General features: G+C 41.2%; 3 protein-coding genes and 1 long non-coding RNA gene across 7 annotated transcripts in view; 2 read left to right on the forward strand and 2 right to left on the reverse strand.

The window, feature by feature from the left end:
• The first annotated feature begins 4132 nt into the window (after positions 1-4132).
• Positions 4133-6717, forward strand: tmigd1 (transmembrane and immunoglobulin domain containing 1). Its single transcript, XM_048237557.1, has 6 exons — positions 4133-4257; positions 4759-4846; positions 5266-5547; positions 5913-6197; positions 6417-6520; positions 6672-6717. Exons 2-6 carry the CDS (start codon positions 4783-4785, stop codon positions 6681-6683), a joined length of 747 nt encoding a protein of 248 aa, XP_048093514.1. The 5' UTR covers positions 4133-4257; positions 4759-4782; the 3' UTR covers positions 6684-6717.
• Positions 5517-9067, reverse strand: LOC125291037. The gene is made up of 3 exons (XR_007192907.1): positions 8955-9067; positions 7621-7769; positions 5517-5597 (listed from the first exon to the last, which is right to left on the reverse strand). It is a non-coding gene; the product is annotated as an uncharacterized LOC125291037 (long non-coding RNA).
• On the forward strand, positions 7734-14253 carry LOC125291035. Of its 2 annotated transcripts, none has more exons than XM_048237555.1 (5): positions 7734-7838; positions 8382-8702; positions 8964-9298; positions 10206-10301; positions 13226-14253. In XM_048237555.1, exons 2-5 carry the CDS (start codon positions 8391-8393, stop codon positions 13401-13403), a joined length of 921 nt encoding a protein of 306 aa, XP_048093512.1. In that variant the 5' UTR covers positions 7734-7838; positions 8382-8390; the 3' UTR covers positions 13404-14253. The 2 variants fall into 2 exon arrangements, with proteins under 2 accessions (XP_048093512.1, XP_048093513.1); XM_048237556.1 differs by lacking the exon at positions 7734-7838 and adding an exon at positions 12598-12637 and having other exon boundaries at positions 13226-13343.
• A 3748-nt stretch (positions 14254-18001) lies between these two features.
• Positions 18002-19804, reverse strand: part of LOC125290151 (membrane-associated phosphatidylinositol transfer protein 3-like) — an 89616-nt gene continuing 87813 nt past the window's right edge. For 2 of the 3 annotated variants that reach the window (XM_048237102.1, XM_048237108.1), the window contains exon 19: positions 18002-19092. The gene's annotated coding sequence lies outside the window, so the exon portion shown is untranslated. The remainder of the gene's footprint in view (positions 19093-19804) is intronic. The other variant, XM_048237104.1, reaches the window with a different exon arrangement.

A 19804-nucleotide genomic window follows, 5' to 3' on the forward strand; every position in this document is an offset into this window, starting at 1 on the left:
TTTATGACCTAACCTTTGCCTGTATAAGAGGCATTGCCTTTCACCTGTGCCAGAGTTACGCAAGTCTACTTCATTCTACTTATCATGTTTAATTTTTTTAACAAGGTCACTTTTCCATTTGAAATTCTGTTTGTCAATTCTTGTTTCGATCTGTCTGTTTATTTGACTCATATTGATTTTGCTCACATTGCCGAAGCCTCCATCCTCACACAGCACCCGTTCCTACTAAACATGACAAAAAAAAACCTCAGCTTGCTACTGACAGCTTTGCATTATCACTGAGGCCTTACAAATAAAGTGATGTCATGGGGTTCATTAAAGCCACATGGATGATAACAATCTCCACAGTAACGCCATCACAGTTATCTGCTCGTTCCATCTCAGAAAGCTGCTTACTAGAACTACCTCATGTCATGTATTGCACATCGGACTCAACCTTTGACCAGTTTCTCTCTGCGTTATCCCTAGTCACCCTATCCTCTCTTGCACAACATATTGATGTTGAACGTGCAAGATAGGGTCCAACACGGCACCAGATTTGGCTCTGAGCTGTGAATGTCTCCTCTTGGGTTCGTCTCCACTGACACTGGTGCACAATTCTGTGCAATTCTCACAGTAATTCTTCCATTGCTGTGAGCATTTTGAAAATCTCTGAATAGAATATGATTTATCACTATATGATGTCCTCTTTTACAACTCTCCAGTGGGTGACAGAGGTCTCTGGACTTTACACCAGTGAACCTTATCGGATGGGGGGCACAATTGACAGAGGGAGAGCAACAGAAATGACTATCAGAGAGGGGATGAGGAGGAAGAGAAGATAGCAAAAGAGGAAATACAGAGAGATACTCGGCAGAGAGAACAAATAAGATGAGGGTATGCAATGATCTGTTGAGGGAAGGAAATCCTCTTTACAGTATATTGTTCTACGTATTGGGTAACCTACCTACATCTATGTCCCCATGCTTTTGCTATGTGTGCTTTATGTGTTTCAATGATTAACACCCTTGGCTTTGTGCTGTTTTTATCTTCTTTTCGCAGTCATGACACATTGATCAGATTTCTTAGAAAGAGGGGTGGTGCGCACATCCAAAAAAGTGATCCACAGGTGCTAGACAATTGTATCAGATATAAGAGAAAGGTTGGTCTGCACACTGTTTTTTGCTCCAGAAGTAAATTTATTTACTTAAAAAGGCAACATTTCGATCACTTCGGACCTTCATCAGGTATTGAGAACAAAGGGTGAGGCGGCTTATATTACATGACCCCAAAAAGGGGCACCTGCCTAAACAACAGGGCGTACCCAAAAAGGGGCACCTGCCTAAACAACAGGGTGTACCCAAAAAGTGACAAATGGCATAACATGCACCCGAAGGCACTGGCTTATATGCATTGCATAAAACCACAAGAATAAATAACAAATAAAAAAAATATATAACTGTATGTATCAAAATAGGCAATCAAAGAAAAGTTTTTAGATCAAGATACATCAATATATTTTTCATATACAAGCAGAGAACAAAATGTAAACTGCAGGCTATATATCAAACATGAGCAATCAAAGAAAAGGTCTAAGGTCAAAATACATATTGAGGCCCTTTGGAGACATGGTGTTTAACATGTGTATATAAAATGCCTCCCTTCTAAGGAGAAGGTTATCTATGTCTATTCCACGTCTGGGGGTGGAGACATGTTCAATTCCAATAGGTTATGTTTTAGCGCATTAAAATTGACAGCTACAGGATTTTACTGATCATTTAGTCTTATATTGCTCCTGTGTTGATGTTTTTATGCAGCTCATAGTCTTACCATTTAATAAGCAAGGCCGCAGGGGCACTTTATCAAGTAAATGACATTCTTAGTGTTGCATGTTATAATTCCTTTTATTTTGAGCGTCTTCCCTGTGTGCGGATGGCAATATGTGTTGCACTTATAGGTGAAATTGCATTGCACACAGTGTGCACACCTGTAATTTCCATCAGATGGTGGAGGGAATCACTGCTCCCTTGATCAGGTTTACCCAGACAGCCCCTGAATGTGGAGCAGATCTGTTGGTCTCGTGTCAGATCTGGGCCAGTTCTGTTGCAGAGATGTCTGCTATCTGGACGGGGAGGAAGACGTCTGACCACTGGGGGGTGCACACACGCTTTCAACTAACATCAATATCAGAGCTGGGAATGGAACTGATGCCAACATACTGCCACCTAGTGAACAAATATCTTGAATGAATTTGGTTCACAGCTTTTGTCCAAGGAGAAAGCTCACAGCTGAAGCTAAACAAAGCTTCTCCACTTCCTCTCTCTCATGATAAAACCATGTCTTTCAGTGCTTAATGGGTATTCTGTTGGTCCCCAGATTTGGTACAGTTTGAGAGGAAGGTTGTCAGCGTGCTCGGTCATAAAAAGTCTAAATATTAAATGTTGCTTTAGTTGGATGCTCTGTGTGCCAGGGGAAAAGGCAATTCAAAAAGGAGGATACTTTCCCTCTCTTTTCTCAAATGTAGTACAATACTAGGTGTATTGCTCTGCACAAATAATCCAAACCAAATAAAAGTTGTTGAGATGGTCATTGTTGTATATTGTCTAGTAATAGCTTTCTTGGTGTTGTTGTTGTTTGACAGACAACATCACTATTCTGTCTGGACAGGAGTGAGAGCCTGGTCCTGATGAATCTGGACAGGTGGGTGCATAAATAGATAGAATAGAATAAAAAACAGCTACACAAGCCGTTACTGCAAGCCTAGGATAGCTCTACATCTGTGTGTCCTATCGTACATGCCAAATTATAACTCATTATTATTACTCAAGGGGACAACCAGTGTCCACAGTGAATAGCCTGGAATGGATTAAAAGTTAAAAACAACCGTCCTCTGAAACTCTTGAAGTCACAGCAGGGGCTTAATAAATGCATTCAGAGAAGCCTAAACCATTGTTGTGTGGGGGCACAGCATTCATTTTACAAGAAGTGCTGAGATCAAACCAATGGTAATTACGCTGTGTCTACGGCAACTCAATAACATTCCACTGCGGGGCTCTCTCAATAGCCCAGTCAAGATGTTCAAGAGTCAATCTGGTCTTTCACACACATCGTTGTCTTAGAAAAAGAGGCTCCATGAAGTTATCTTCTCATGAAAGTGTTATGTAAACGGCTCCTCATTTTAATTTAGGGAAAAATGCAATGGCTCATGGCCATCAACTGCATGTATGTATGTATGTATGTATGTATGTATGTGTGTATATATATATATATATATATATATATATATATATTTATATATATATATATACACGTATATGTATGTATACATATAGATAAACTGGTTTCAGGATAGGAACGCAAATCAGTACTTACTGAAATAAATATTTCACGTATGATACATACATACATACATACATGTATGTATGTATGTATGTATGTGTGTGTTCTTTAAAAGCAGATGAGTCCTTCCTCTCGAATTGGGAGTATATCCAAAAAGTATTGGGTGCTCTTGGAAACGGGGAAAATGAAGAATTATTCCACAATGAAGAGCAATCCTTGCCTAGACTTGTAACCGGAGGGTTGCCGGTTCGAGCCCCGACCAGTGGGCCGCGGCTGAAGTGCCCTTGAGCAAGGCACCTAACCCCTCACTGCTCCCCGAGTGCAGCTGTTGTAGCAGGCAGCTCACTCTTGCCCGGGATTAGTGTGTGCTTCACCTCACTGTGTGTTCACTGTGTGCTGTTTGTGTTTCACTAATTCACCGATTGGGTTAAATGCAGAGACCAAATTTCCCTCACGGGATCAAAAAAGTAGATATACTGTACTTATACTATACTTAAATTCATCCTTCCTCGTCCAGCTTGGTGTGCCTGGATTGCTCTTTATTGTGGGATAATAGTTATTCTTGGTTATTATCATATGGATTTTATGACCATTTATATTTGGAAAGGTGGGTCTCTCTTATCATATGCAAAGGAATGTCCATGGCAATTGCAGTGTGATTCAGTGTATTACAACACCACATGCCATCATTTGTAATGTTTTCTTCAAGGAGGCTGCCGAGACTCTAAAACACTGATGTTCTCTGTGTTTGCACAATGCATGTAAAGCACAGCCTATAAACGTGATAGAGGAAAGGTGACTATTGTACTGGCATATGCAATAAAAAGCACTTGGTGTACTTAAATGTGTGCAACAGGCCTGTCGGATCTTTTTCTCAAAGAGACAGTCAACCTTTGGATTGCCCGCAGCTAGTTTTGGACAATCATCACACAAGTCTCGGTGAGAAAGCCTCTGTTTTAGACCCTGTTTTATAGATGTACTTTATTTAGATGTCATTGTATACTTATGTGTAAATTTTATTTTTAAATCATTGATTACCAACTTGTTTATTTAACATTTTGAGACACCTCAATAGATTATAGAGTTATATAGATCGATGTACTGTAGTGTTGTAATGAGGAGATTTTGGAATATGTCAGACAGGATATGGTTTTATCATTAAGACAGTAGAGGTTGAATTTTTCTGGCTGTATCTCAACAAACAACATCCCTGGCTGTATGTCTCAAGGCAAGAAGTATCTATATACAGTATAAAGTATATGACTGCTTTCACAGTACTTTGGACAGACACATACATGTGTTGCAGGCTGCAGGCTCTGTAGACTTCAGAAATAAGAAGACAGAATTTAGATTACATATTGCAATGGCATCAGCAGCTTTCTTTAGCAGGCACAGATTAATTTAAATCCTGTTCGTCACTGCATCTCCTCCATGTCCAAGCTACCAGCCTCCTTAGCAGTAAGGATGGGAGTGATGTGGACCGGTGCTCTCACTCACCTCGTCCTTCTCTTGAGCTTCAGGGCAGAAGGTAAAGACTCCACACACACTCAAACTCCAGCATGTCTGTTGTCAGATTTTTGAAGAAAATGAGAGTAACATGCATCTGCTCCTGGTCATCACACAGATTTTGTGCCACTGCATTTTACTCTTTGGAGTTATGCCAAAAACAAAGATTAACATGCTGGTATAATAAGTGAGCAGAGATGAGTAAATTTTTAACGAGTGAGAGGAAAAAGTAAAAGTTGTTCTTGTTTACTTTTTAAGACCCCGTTGTCGTTAACAACACAATGCTGCCATTAAACATTTTTCAAAGCACACATGTAACACAGCTAGAACTCCATGAAGAGAACTTAATTTGACAAAATGTGTATTGGATTATAATCGAGGACTTTATCCTCCACTGCCTATTAACTTTCACTCTAACATTATCCCTCTCCTTTCTGACAGCTGTGATAGTGGAGTCGAATCCTGCGGTGGACAATGGGGGCTTTATTCAGACCAGGCTGGACCAGATCGTGTCCCTGTCCTGCTCGGCGGCCTCTGCAGGCGGGGAGGGCGAGTTGCAGTGGTTCCGTAACGGGATGCTGGTGGATCTGAAGGAGGGGAACTACATCAGCCAGAGCCTCCTATGTGTCAGCCCCGTGACCCGGGAGGACAATGGTGCCATCTTCCGGTGCCAGCTGAAGAACAATGCAGCCCTCAACGGCTCTGTGCAGCTGGAGGTGACCTGTGAGTGCCAGAGAGAGAGAGAGAGAGAGGGGGCACCTATCTGCTATGATCTGAAAGAACAAAGGAAAAACAGTGATGGAGGACATATTAGTGTGTGTTTACTGGTGGAAAACAATTCCTGTGTTGGATGTTGGAAAACACTAGCTGACACAAGATTAGATTCTTACATATAATTAAATCATTACAATAATTACAATGCATGCCATTCATTTATTAGATTAAATACATCACGTGTTGTTTCCCTGTTTGAGGCAGGTTTTCCTGTATAACTCTAAAGTTATTGTGTGATGATCCTGTTGTTAGTGTCTATATTTTACAGTTCTCTTTTCTCCTCCTAGTCATGAACTTTGCCCCCTCTCTTGCAGATGCCCCTGACCTCTCAGGCAAAGAGGAGCAGTCCGTTGAGGAGAAGAGTACACTGACCCTCTCCTGTGACTCTCGTGCCAACCCCCCTGTGACCATGGTTTGGAGCCGTGATGGCCAGGTGCTCGACCTGTCCGAGGGGCACTTCACTGCCACCAACGACGGAGTTACAGCACGTCTCAGTGTGCACAGCGTAAAGCGAGAGCTCCACCAGGGCGAGTACACTTGCACGGCCACCTCACCTGTGGAGCCCAAGAAAACCAAGAACTTCCAGGTCACTGTAACCGGTTGGTACTACCTCTAATATATTATTTACTTTCTCTAGTAAATATCCCCACGGCTATAATCTGCATTAAAGGTTCAGTGGTCATCAGTATAATATAGAATATATTCTATATAATGTATATATATAGAATATAAAGTCAGACAACTCATAGAATTGTTGAAGGTTCCTTCTATGGCTGAGATGTCTTCTCGTGTCTGCTCTCCTGTCCTCCTGGCTTCAGATAAGACCATAAAGTTTCCCCGGGACCCCATGATTGCTGGAATAGTTGTGATTGCCTGCACTGTCGTTCTGGCAGTGCTTGCCCGATGGGAAAAGATTGTCAAGGTGAAATAACAAAAATGAATAAACAAACAAACTGTCAGTGTTGATAACAGATGTACACATTGTGTTTAGAATATTTGTATTTCACAAACATAATATCTTGCCAAACTATGCACTTTCTGAGTCTAAGTGTTTGTTTTATGTGGTCCTCTAGTGCTGCAAGTGAGTGGGAGTTGGCCAGGATCAGCAGGAATGAAAAAGAAAAAAGACAAGAACACATCCTGTCATGGCAAAATTGCAAGGAGCGCTCCTGACAACTAGCTCCAACAGCATATCTGAAAATAAAGTTCCCTGACTTAAAAAAAAAAAAAAACACAGAGGCTCTTTCATAACAGTAAAACCAGGAAGTAATATATAGCTGTTGTATGGTTGGCATGTGTGTTTGTGCTTTATCTTTTTATATGCTGCTGCTGGCTGAGCAGCTTTTAGGGCCATGTATCAGACCTTTTACATATTTACTGTCACCAGGTCCTGAGGCACTGGGAAAACACCCACCATACTCTCAGTTTCTCAATGCCAGGGGGGAATGACCCCATTAAAGTGGCTGTGTTACTGCTGTTCGCCAAGGTCACAATCAAGGTCAAGGATACTGCTATTTAAGTGTTTGCATAAAAGCTTATGATGGGAAAACCTGATTGGGTTCCTGTCCTTGTAAATACATAAGTTTTGTGGTTGTCCTGGGTTGAGATAACAAACATTTTTAGTGTGGAACATCTTTGTCATATAGCCCCAAGAGAGGCAAATGCATGATCTCTCTCTCTTTCCTTCTCTCTCTGTGCATACAAGAAAGAGAGAGGGACAGTCTATTTTTATTTGTGGGGTTTAAAATAATTTCAACCATTTAGAGTTTGGAGTTGTTTTATAGCCCTAAGCTAGGCCCACATTTGAGCCCAAAAAGTATCCATGCCAAAGTCAGATCAGTGCATTTTTATTTTTTAGTTGACCATTAGAGCTTTTTATTGAAGCAAATCGTTTGTTTCTGCCTACAAAAGGCGAAAACGTGCTATGGATATTTAAATGGTTAATAAACAACAGCAGTTTGATAAACAGTTGAAAACTGTGTGAGAAATCTTCGCTTCTCTCATTTTGCATAACAATACTACCATTAGAATGCAGTGAAGCGCTCTGCTCCGTCTTTTCAGCGTCGAAATGTGGGCCAATCACTGACTAGAGGCTGGGTCAACTGTGATTGGGGAGCGGTGGAGAGGGTGGTCCGCCAAATTCAAACAGTGGAGTAGTAGGTTAGCTTCTACTACAACACAGAGAGCAAGATCTGAATCAGTCACTGTGAACAATAACGTTGGTGAAATTTGAAAATAAGGTAAGTTGGGAATTCTCAGCTAGTAACGTTAGCCTACCCTTTGTTATGTTTTAACAACATTGTCAATAATAGACGCCCAACTATTCCGATAGGTAGCCTAACGTTAACGTTAAATAAATATGAACTGTCTAGGTGGGTTAACGTTAACAATTGTTACCCCATCGATAGATAGCTTTCTTTTAACCGAGCTGAATCTGAAAAGGGAATGTCGAGAACTGTGTAATGTTAACGTTAAAAGCTATTCGTAGTAAGGCTAACGTAGTTAACGTTAGGCCTAATACACTCATTAACGTTAACGCGTTGTGTTCGTAAACTTGTTCCCGTGGATTTTGAATGTTGGGAGCCCGTCTACGGATGGTTAACCCCAACATCATCTTAGCATAATAATTTGCAAGTAGATTGGCAAACAATAGGACAGGTTAACGTTAAGGCTAAGTAACTACATAAAATTAAATTAAATAATAGTTTACGGGTATTTTACGGTTATCATGGCCAGTCTCCCATTGTTTTATTAACTCCAATCATGTTACGTTTCATTGTTAGCCCCGCAACATGACGTCTTTTGCGAGTGGAGTCGGCACGGCTGTGACTAGCGTGTGGCGGGTCCACACCCAACTCGACGAATCCGATGAACCAGACACCTCCCCTGTCGCACCTAACCGGTTCCGAAAGCTGCGTACCTCCAGCTCTCTGAACTCTCTGCGTATGTCTCTGCGTAAACGACTTCCACTCAAATCTGTCCAGTCTAATGTGGTCGCTGAGACGGAGAACCCGACCTGGGAGTCACTTGAGATGAACAAGAAGACAGGGGCTGTCCGCCAGTTGACGCGGAATGCGAAGAATTCCATTACGGGAGTGTATCAGGTTTGATAAACATTTCTATTTAATTAACGATGCTCTTTTGGAAATTTCATTTATGAGTTCAACAGTGTTGTTTTCACTCGAATCAGGCTACATCCCACCCCTCACTTATCAACGTAGTCGCCTACCTTGAAAATTAAGTCTCGATGTATCAACTCTACCAAAATCAAAATGTTGTCAGTCCTTATGTTACTGTAGTAGTGAGACCGTGTATGTCAGTGGTTACTGACATCTACAACCTGCCTCTATCCTTACCCCATTCAGAAGTTCCAGAAGAGACAGGTGTCCCGAGAGGACTGTTTGGTAGCCACGCCCGGTCGGATACTGGAGGGGGAGGAAAATGGTTTCCGCACTCCTCGCCCCGGCACGCTAACGCCCTCACGCACCCCGAGGTCCACCGCCAGACGCACACTAAGGTCTGCCACCAAATGCACACCCAGATCAGCAACCAAAAGCACCCCGCGGAGAGGAGCTGCCTGCACCCCAGAGGCAAGCGACTCGGTGAGGGGTGTGAGGTCAGGGGGCGGCCGGAGACAGCTGGTGCGCATGGCGGCCCTGAGGAGCCCCTTCGCCTCCCCAAACACCATGAACCACAGGCGGTAAGCACACCCCACACACACACACACACCATAAGCACCTGTCATAGTCATATTTCATCAAGCTGTTTGGCAGATGCAGTAGAACAGTCATTTTAGGCAAGTCCCCCCTCCCCACTCGGCAGCTACCTTGCAATGCACTTTGGGCAGCTATTTTGGGCACACTGCACGTGTGCAAGGCTTCATGACACCAAGCTGCGAGATCACAACACATGACTGGCACGATGTATTCACAACATACCACATGATTGGCACGATGTATTCACAACATACCACATGATTGGCACGATGTATTTCACATGTCGACTTTTGGCGGCGGAAGGGGGGGGGAATATGTGTAGACCACTGCTGCCATGTTTGTGTTACGAACTAACCCCATACATTTCTATGGGAGATCCTTTGGGTGCTGTGTCTCCTCAGTAGAAAGTCTTTGAGTAGAATTCAGGCATCTTGGCTGCATGCATGAACTGTATTTCCTGAACATCATACAAGACAGCAGAGGTGCATTCAAATTCCTTGAACAGAGGTGAACGTTTGTGGCGAACATGTTTGTCTGAACAGACACATTTAAACTCCCAACTCCCAACATGTTTGTTGAGAACTACCTTCTCAAACTGTTTGTGAGTGTTCGCACACGTTCACAGAAAACTCAAGGCAAACCGAAAACTGTTTGCAAACGTTTGCCAAAACGCACCTCAGTTCTGCTTCTGTGTTCCGCCACTTCCATAGATAGTGGCTCACTCAGGATAAGGACATTTGGTTTTGACAGTGTTGTTTTTAGGAATAAGTCTTGAGAGCTAAACTAGAGTTCACGTGAGAAACCATCAGTGAACAGTCTCTGACCTAAATATGGGCGGGACAGCTGAAAATTGTAACTGACTCTGTGTGTGTGTGTGTGTTCTGATAACAGGCAGTTTGAGCGGGAGCTAGATGGTGTGGCCAGTGGATTGAGGAAGCTGAAGAGCCTGTCTCAAGCCCTCAATGATGTCATCGGCAGAGATGAACGGTATGTGCATTCCTGTGAATACAGGCCCCTCATTTTGAGTGAATCGCAAAACCAAAATGGCCATGACCTTTATACAGGGCTTAAAGTTTTCAGGCACTGTTCCAGAATTTATACATGGGCAGGGTTGTTTAGGATTTGAAAATAGATCATTATATAGACCCTTTCAAGAGAGTTCCATTATCAGCATCATAGTTGGCCCCACAAGGCTTCCATTTTAACATTCCATATGTTATCTTAATGCAGAGGAAGTAGATTGGGAACCAAATAGAACGTTCAAGCATTGTTTTAGTTTTTATTGTTGAAAGGGTATAGACCAAAGATCCTTGATTACTCCGCTTTAACCCTCTCTGGTATAGACCTTAAAGGGTATAGAACAAAAACAATGCTTGAACGTTCTATTTGGTTCCCAGTCTACTTCCTCTGCATTAAGAACTAAACATGGTGAAGCAGCTTTTAGCTGCTATGCGGCTCAGCTGTGGAACCAACTTTCGGATGACATTAAAAAGGCCCCAACTGTAGCCAGTTTTAAATCTAGACTTAAGACCAAACTGTTCTCAGACGCTTTCTGCTAACTGTGCCGAGTTACAAATTCTGAATCTGCCTCGATAATTATTCTACTTTGTCTTTTTATTACTTTTTTTACTACTTTTGCCTTTTGCATACTAATTATTCTTTATTTTTTAAATGATTTTACCTTGTGTTTTATGTTTTTTTTATTATGATCTTTACCTTTTAACTATTCTTTGACTATATTGCCCTTCTATGCTTTTTTATTTGTTATTATCGTTTGGTTTTGTTTATGTAAAGCACATTGAATGACCTCTGTGTATGAAATGTGCTATATAAATAAACTTGACTTGACTTGACTTGACTAAGATAACATATGGAATGTTAAAAAGGAAGTCTTGTGGGGCCAACTATGATGCTGATAATGGAACTCTCTTGAAAGGGTCTATATACTTATGTGGCTTAAAAAATGTATATCTTCAAGCACAGAAACTTCATGCTTTAAGCTTAGCCCTGCCCTTATAAAGGATAATTGAAAATAATTCAAATTGAAATGAAACTATTAACGATTCCATTTTCTCCCTTGGGAAATCCAAGCATTACTTCCTGTCAGTCAGCCTGTTATGCACTGGCTTTCACTGAAGAGGACAGTGAAGTTACTCATGCCAGACTTCCTGTTAGCCTTGCTCCCAATCCAGATGTGGGGAGTTTCCTGTTTGTGTTGTAAAGCTTTGGTCCTTGTCAACGGCCAACTCTCGCTCTTGCATAGCAGAGGCCCTGTCTCCACACTCCCCTCTCTGTCTCGGCATTCCCGCCTAGTGGTTTTGAAATGTGTGTGTGTGTGTGTTTGTGTCTATGGGGCGACAGAGGAATTTAAGAAACTTCTGGGTGCATGGATGAAATTTAGGGGTGTGTGAAGGGTGGGCTGGTAAAAATGTGAAACACATGTCAGAGTTTTAGATAGACTTAGAGATAATGTTATGCATGGTGTAAGAGATCTTTAATGAACTGAAAAGACTAAAATAAAAACAATAGAACAATCACAATAATTGTGTTATTAAATATAAGCAGTGTTTTTTTCTTTGTTTGTTTTAAGTGGAGGCTGATGATATGGTCTGGCCATCTTTGGTTTAAACAGCACTGTAAACCATAACTGTAAACTTGTAACCATAACTGAGTGAGTGTGTAAGAATAGGAGAGAGGGGGTGTTGAGAGTAACAGGGAAGCTACACCAGGCGCGTAACTGAAGCGTTCCGTTCCCAACGTGTAAAATCCACTTTAGATGAATGGTCTATTTTTTTCGAACATACGCGCCACTATCACGTCTGGTGTAGCTACTGCCAATGATTTTAGCAACGCGAACGCAACGCTTCAGTTATGTGCCTGGTGTAGCTCAGCCCTAAGAGTTAGAGCATGTATTGCAAGAGGGAGCAGAAGGAGGGCCTGGCTGGGACCTCATTCCCATGCTGCTGTGCCCCTCTTAAGAGCTTATCTCCCAGATTCCTCACATTTTTCCTGTTCCTACCGTCTTGAGTCAGAGGCCCACTTGTTTCAGATGGTCACCAACTCCCATTCACTGGAAGAATATAAAACAACAGCAAAAGATGGCTTTGAGAATAGAGTAGACTCATAACCAATAATAGTTCTTTCAGTTCTGCTCAGTCTGCTGACTGCATTGAGGCCACTGGCTGTTGTTGGTCAAATGGGCGACGCTGGGTCAGGATCAATGATCAAGCAGCAAGAGTAAAAGATTGAAAAGAGTTTGTAACTTGTTTTCTTCCCCCACCAGCAAGTTCAAGTACTCCCTTATGACCGAATAAAAAAGAGAGGTAAATTTCCTTCCTTTCATCCTGTATGGCATTTGACAAGGTCATGTCTTTGTTTCATGAATAGCATGTTATATGTTTAAAATATGTCTTGTTGTACCGTGCTGTTGTCATGTGGCATGATGACTTACTGAATGCAAGACAGATTTGTAAAACACAGTGTGCTTGTGTGTATGTGTACTGATGTGTGTATGTGCATTGTGTAAACACTGACTGCATGGCACTGATGCATTTATTACGAAAATATTGACTACATGCTACGTATCAGTCACCAAATAACGAATAATTAACACATGACCCCTTGGAAAACTATACTTTTCAAACATTATTGCTTTAGTTTATTGGCTACTTGAAACTTCAAAATATGTCATGCTTGAAAACCTGAAAGAACGATGCACACTCTTATAATGACAGTGCTACAGAAATTTTAACTGCATGTGTTAAATAAGACTCCAGATCAATCTAACAGCAGTTAAATGAGACTCCAAATCAAAGACAAATTATTTTCTCACAGGCTGGGGAGGCAGCCTGGCTTTCGATTGGTCTGGCCTATTACCTTCTCTCTAACCCTGTCTCCTCCATCCCACCCAGGTCTCAGGCCGTGGAGCATTACAGAAGTGTTATGGCAGGAGAATACTCCTCCTCAACCCCGAGGGAAGTAGCCGGCATTTTGTCCAGAGATTCCGTAAGGCAGGGGAGCCGATGCGTGCGACAGATGATGGGGACCTGGAAGGACACGGTCATGTCCAACATTCACAAAGCGTCCTGAAGTACTCCGGTTATGCTTGCTTAGTTACACTGTCATCTCTGTGACATTTATACTGTACAGATGCTATTTATGTGTGTCTGTCTGTTTACATATATATGTATATGTGTGTGTATGTTTGTGTATAATCAATGGGAGAACTTTGTTACACATGTGTCCTGTCTACTAACAGGAGTTGGGAGATGATCCTTAAGGGTCCTGTGGAGCAACTACATTTCAGGCTAAATTAAGCTGCTCATGAATTTCCTCCTGTTTGTATAAAACAATTATGATGTGTGTTCTTCAGTTATTATTTCTATTCATTCATTTATCATGTTTTACTTTTGTGGACCTAGTCATCAAACATGTTCTACTCACTGAATGCACTGTATGTTGTATAAATGATGCCTTATACCAAAATTGCGATTGTACTTTAGGAAACACTAGGACTAAAATACTGTGAGTTGTTTTTTTTAAATATAGACTTAACTAACACTAGACAAGAGACATTGTTTGTCTCCAATTTAATGCTTTTTTAAAATAATAATAACACATTTATTATAACAGCAAAATCTGTTTACTTGTTTAACTGCCAGTTTCAGTAAGGTAAGGTTTGTAAGGTTCATATCACTATGGGAAACTAAGTAATTTTTTCTTACTTAGCTAAAGCCAAGGGAAAAAATTTTACTATTTGGGATTTGTATGTTTTACTTATCTGTAAAGTCATCCAGACTGTTTAGAAGGTCAAAACGTTTTTATTGATTTTTATGTGCAAAGGTATACCAAAAATGTCTCCTTGAGGACTGTTACTTCCAAAATATTGTTTACCTTTTTGTTTTTGATAGGCCAATTAAAGTTCACCTTTTACAAAAAAGAATGTGTGGTTTTTGGTTTGAGAGAAACCTTCATTTGCCTTCAACATTCACAGACTTTTACACACTCCTCTCATGTCACTTTTAAGTCAAAACATTGATGTACAGTGATGTACCCCTGCTGACTTTGCCTCTTTCAGAAAGTTTTGTGTTTTGTTTTGTGTTGGTTCTGCTCACAAGAGGGTTATCTGCGGAGCTGAGTTGCATGGTGCAGGCGGCACAGTTATTTTTCAGGAGAGCTTGAAATAAACTTGAGCAAATAATATGTCAAACACCAAATCCTTTGTTGTCAGTGTAGACTAGATAACCTCACATTTATTACTAGCAAGAAGTAACCTTTTCACTGAATTGAGAGAGGGCAAATACAAAATATGCTTTTAATGGACAATGCACAGAAGCCCTATAGGTCACAGCATTCAGACATACAATAAGAAATTAAAGAAGAGCTAGGACTTTTTTTCAGTGTTGGAAACACAATGATCATTATTCAACAGCAGACAACCATGTTCACACGTTTTATACAACTATGTACAACATTTCCGATAGCATCGCTCTGGCACATTGAGCTTTAGGCTCAGAAAGCATCTCAGTGGAAAGTTTCTATCAGTGCAAGATGAATAACAGGCATTATCAAGAAAGTGACTAAACTCATTAAAATTAAAGGCATAAGCAAAATGTTGGTAACAATTCAGAAGGGCCAATGGTTCTTTTTTCTGTAACACTAACTGGATTTTCCCTCACTAACATTTCAATGAATAATTCCTATATACTGTTATTATGACCAGTGTTAAAGTATTGAAATAAAAGAACCATATCCTCAGTATTTTGCACAAATTCACACATACACACATAAACAATGCTTCCCAAGCACTTCCAGGTTGAAGTCAGTACTCCTCTCTTCTTCCCCATGCATTCTGACCAACATTTGTCTAGATCATTAATATCAACCACACTGACATTCTACTATAGCTGGTTATCTTCACTGACATCAATATTAATTAGATCACTAGTTCAGCATATGATGAAATCACCAAATGTACCTTAAGGTTGCTGTAAGCGATGTCAACATTGTGACTTACGAACGTTACCGGCAGATGAATACTTGCAGTGTTTCCTATTCATTGACTTATTTGTGGCGGCCCACCACAATATCAACATTGACCACCACACGATGATTTTCCTGGTTGTACTAAATTGTGTTAAATCTGGTTAGAATCATAACCACACTGCACTACTTTGTTAAAAACTGTTGCATTCAGGTTATTCTGCAAACCTACCACCACAAATAGAATTCAATTCTGTGGGAAACACTGACTTGAGTTTTTCCGATTCAACATGTTGTTTTGCTTCAGCTGTCACTTTAAATATACCCTAAAATGATTAAAGATGGCATAGAATGAATGAAAGGAGTATTTTACCTTATTCTCTGATGTCAATATAGAATATATGTAACTTTGGTCTGTCAAAAACATGCTCAGATATTAAGGGATAACGGCCGCTGAGGTGTCCTGTTATACGGAATTAATGAACGAGGGCGAGGGGCAAAGAACTCCCCGACGCGCAGCGGAGGAGTGTAGAGTTAGTGTAGGAATCTCAGTATTGATCAAATGCACATTTTTACATTTTTTTTATTACCTTGAACCGGTAAAAGTAGTCGATTGTTGTTTGTGTCAGATCTAACAGTGCTATGAGATAACCCCATATTCTTGCCACGCATGCAGAAGTCAGAGCAGTTGTAGGCTACAAGCTCATTTACAACCCTATAAGTAGTCTGGGGAATAAAATGGCCCTTTTAAGCAGATATCTAGTGCCCTTTATGCTTATCTGGCAATGACTACGCATAATAGGCTCCAGCAACTCCTACCTGAATATCCAACTCGAAGTGGTGACGTAAAGAGTGGAGGGGTGCGGTGATCAAAGTGATGGTTTCCATCACAGTCAGACTATTTTTTAGTGGTCATTTCAAAGTCCGATATTTGCATATGAAGAAGGAAACAACTGTTTTTAAGGGCCTGTCCACACGGAGACGCTTTTTAGGTTAAACGCAGAGGTTTTGCTTAGCCTTGGCCGGCGCCCAAACGAATCCTGTAAACGCACTGCCCAAACCGCGACTTTCTTGAAACCTGGTCCCAGAGTGGAAAAAATCTGAAACCGTAGCCTGTTTGAATTGGTTTATACAGCGAAACCGCGACATCCCTGCTTGCGTATCGATGATGTCATCGCCACACCTCAGCTGCCCTGAGTTGCACTTATAGTATTGCCTAACAATACTAGTTTTCATACATGACATTACCCTACGATTACACTCCGAAGATAAATATCACAACTGGTGCTGCGCAGCGCCGATAGCTTATGACTTGGTGGACTGAACACTGTTTTTCCCGGTGTTTTTTATGCATTCTAGCTACTGTCAGTGACGCGAGAGAACTTAAGTTATTAGGAAAGTGCGGTGTAAGTTTAGGCTACATTAATTTGTGCGTAGTGCCAGTGTCATTCATTTATTCTACATGTCTTACAACATATATACATGCATTCACAGTCGAGTGAAATCAGATATAAGCATATAGCAAGACACTTAGAACTCATGTTAAGCCGATGGTAGCACACTGAATGCAAATGCGCGATTTGATGCAGGCAAAAGTATTGACTGTGTAGTAAGACATTTTGGCCTTAAAGGTGTTTCCATTTAAGTGCAGGCTATATTCAACCATTTGCTCTTTTGGTATGGTGTGTGTAAAGCTGAAAGGAAGAGTCGCTGCTGTAAGCAGAAAGTGAAGGAGAGATTTATGAGGTAATAACTGTGGAATTCTATGTTCAAGGTGTTTGCACAGCCATGCTGAGTGTGTAAGTGTGCAGTCCTGCTGTGTGTGTATGTGCCTTCATGCTGAGCGCGTGAGCGCAGCCTTGTTGTATGTGTGTGCGTATGCCATGCTGTCTGGATGTATGTGTGTGTGTCAATGCTGTGTATGTGTGTAACATGGCTGAGTGTGTGTGTGTCCTTGAAGGAGGCTGGGTAGGCCTCTTCTCGACGGCTGGCGCCCTAAGACCTTATTTACTGTCTTGGGGTCAATCTTGACTGGATTCCATGGGCCTTGGTCGTTATGGGATACAGCCTTATAGATATGGTTGACTCTTTGGGTAACTATGTCGTAAACAAGTTTGCGTACCATTAATGGAGATGTCATGTCTTGTCTGACCTGTCAGCGAGGTATAAAAAGTGTTTCCCTGTTTGTAACATCAGACTGCGTCTGTTAGCAACACGACGCAGGTCTCCGGATTCGTGAATAAAGCTCTCTGAGATTTCTGACTTCACTCCTGGCTGACTGAGACTTCATTTCTGAAACAATCCCTAGACAATTTAAGTTCCTACAACTGTTACTAACGAAGGTTTTATAGCAATATTATAAATGTGGCGACAGAATAGCCTAGAACTTGGGTAAGCCTTGCGTTTAGTAGCCTAATTGCAGTGATAGCCAAAACTAATCACGGACTATCCTACAACCAAAGAAAGTAAAGGTGATTAGTAGGCCTACCTGCGTTAGCCAAATAAAGGACGGGACTGCACCCTTCACAAACCGTAAAATAAAGTGTATTAGTTTTACAGTTGACTACAGTTGACAGTTCACTCAGTCCACACAAACAATTCTGGTTTCCTTGCATTAGCCATTTCGTTGTAGCCTATTCTGTCTGTTTGTAAAGTGCAAGTTTTGGTCAATTTCTGTAAAGAAACAGTGCCACCTATAGGCCTGGGGTAAGAAGTAACGTGTTGAGTCGTGTTGAGATGGATCCGTTTGGACGCAAATATTCTTGATACGGTTCCAGGGAAGACGGAGGAAAAAAAGATCGGTTTGGTACGTGTGGACTAGGCCTAAGGTACATGGTAGCTCTGTGGCCATGCACCAAATTCTCTTTACAGTAATTTCCTGTGTATTAACCGCATTGTGTATAAGCTGCAGAACAATGTTTTATGCAAGTTAAAAAAAACAAAAAAACATATTAATACCATATTAACTGCCCCCCTGTATTAACCTCATAGCTGAAGAAATTTTGCAAAATCAATGTATGAGCCGCGGCTAATAGTTGGGAAATGACAGTATTCAACAAAGCCAAGGTAAAGAAAAAAACAGTTTTTCATTCTGTCTGCTTTAATATTTGATCTCTATTTCAGATCTATTTCAGTATCTCCTCTACTGCACTCCATTGAGCAGGGCAGGCCATTGTGTTATGTTTCACATTTTCTTGGCTCATGTACACTGTGTCCACTGCGCACATACACAGTGTATCTGACACAGCACAGGGCACCTGAGTTGTAGTTGACTCCAAACTAGGATTGGCTATGGTTGGCTAAGTTTATTACATGCCTACATGATTTCATATGAACATAGACTAGGCATCACTGACGCAGACATGACTGTATCATGAGCGGTTATGCTGTGTTGGTTGAGTTGTAGAAATTGATTGTGTTTTATCTGTTAGGTTGTACACATTAGAGAGACACAGGTGGCCTTCTGCTTAGATCTAAGATTATTCCCTCCATGTGGCACATTTAACATCTTGGGCACACTCTTCATTGTAGCAACAAAGATTTTAATCTACATATAGGCGAAAGTGACTCAAATCCAAATCAAACAGAACTTAAAAGTCTGATGTGTTGGAGCTCACTTCTCTCTGCCACTAAGCTGATGTCCTTCGCTAAGGCGCCCTTCATGAGAATTCAATCTGCATCGTGCCGTTACCTCCTCTCAAGTCCTCTGGTTCTCCTGCAAGCTGGACTGTGGCATAGATCTCCATACACTTCAGGACACATGGGTAAAATAGTTTAGATTTTGGTGTCGATACTGCTGGAAAGAGGGGAAAGAAAAAAAAACCATGTTAACAGTATCTCAGAGTGTTAACTGATGTGATGGTGAATATGGTCTAACATTCATTCAACCTTTATTTATTCTCGGAGGTTCGTTGAGGGCAGTCCTCATTTTCAGTGAAGCGGAGATAACAGCATTGATTATATGATAACCAATTCTCTCGTTTCTAAAATGTCTGTGGGTCTGGATAAAACCATACTGGTGTGATGATGTGTAACTGAGGCCGATTCAACTACAGAGAATCATATGTATATCAGATATATAAGAATGTGAACTTGGCAGATAACATGGTTTACCTCTTCTAGGTTGGACCTTGGACCTGTATTTTCTAAAGAATAGACCTGACAGTGGCCTACTAAAGCAACAAAGGAGGCTGAGCAGAGCAGACAGTGACAGACTCAGACAAAACACAGACAGACAGCGTGGATCGACAGGGCGGTGGACTGATAATGCTATGGTACTTCTCTGATCTCTGCATCTTTATGCACGAGGCAGTCTCTGGCTCAGGAGTGAATAAGTGTGCTTGTGTGTGTGTGTTTATATCAGAGCTTATCCTGTTTGTTTGTATTCACTTGTTTTGTAAATGGGTGTTGAGTATCGAGTGAATCCCCTCACCCCATATTTTCTGTGATTGTCTTGGCATTGAGAACTACCATTATGTCAATCAAATCCTTCACAGAGCCAAAAGAGT

The sequence above is a fragment of the Alosa alosa genome, chromosome 2 (genome assembly GCF_017589495.1).
Source record: "Alosa alosa isolate M-15738 ecotype Scorff River chromosome 2, AALO_Geno_1.1, whole genome shotgun sequence".
In the NCBI taxonomy this organism is placed as follows: domain Eukaryota; kingdom Metazoa; phylum Chordata; class Actinopteri; order Clupeiformes; family Clupeidae; genus Alosa; species Alosa alosa.

Excerpts from the sequence above, each read along its gene's own strand:
- tmigd1 (XM_048237557.1), top strand. The coding sequence starts at position 4,783 with ATGGGAGTGATGTGGACCGGTGCTCTCACTCACCTCGTCCTTCTCTTG. Across the intron at positions 4,847-5,265 it reads CTTGAGCTTCAGGGCAGAAG|CTGTGATAGTGGAGTCGAAT; the intron begins GTAAAGACTCCA and ends CCTTTCTGACAG. Across the intron at positions 5,548-5,912 it reads TGTGCAGCTGGAGGTGACCT|ATGCCCCTGACCTCTCAGGC; the intron begins GTGAGTGCCAGA and ends CCTCTCTTGCAG.
- LOC125291035 (XM_048237555.1), top strand. The coding sequence starts at position 8,391 with ATGACGTCTTTTGCGAGTGGAGTCGGCACGGCTGTGACTAGCGTGTGG. Across the intron at positions 9,299-10,205 it reads AACACCATGAACCACAGGCG|GCAGTTTGAGCGGGAGCTAG; the intron begins GTAAGCACACCC and ends TTCTGATAACAG. Across the intron at positions 10,302-13,225 it reads GTCATCGGCAGAGATGAACG|GTCTCAGGCCGTGGAGCATT; the intron begins GTATGTGCATTC and ends CATCCCACCCAG.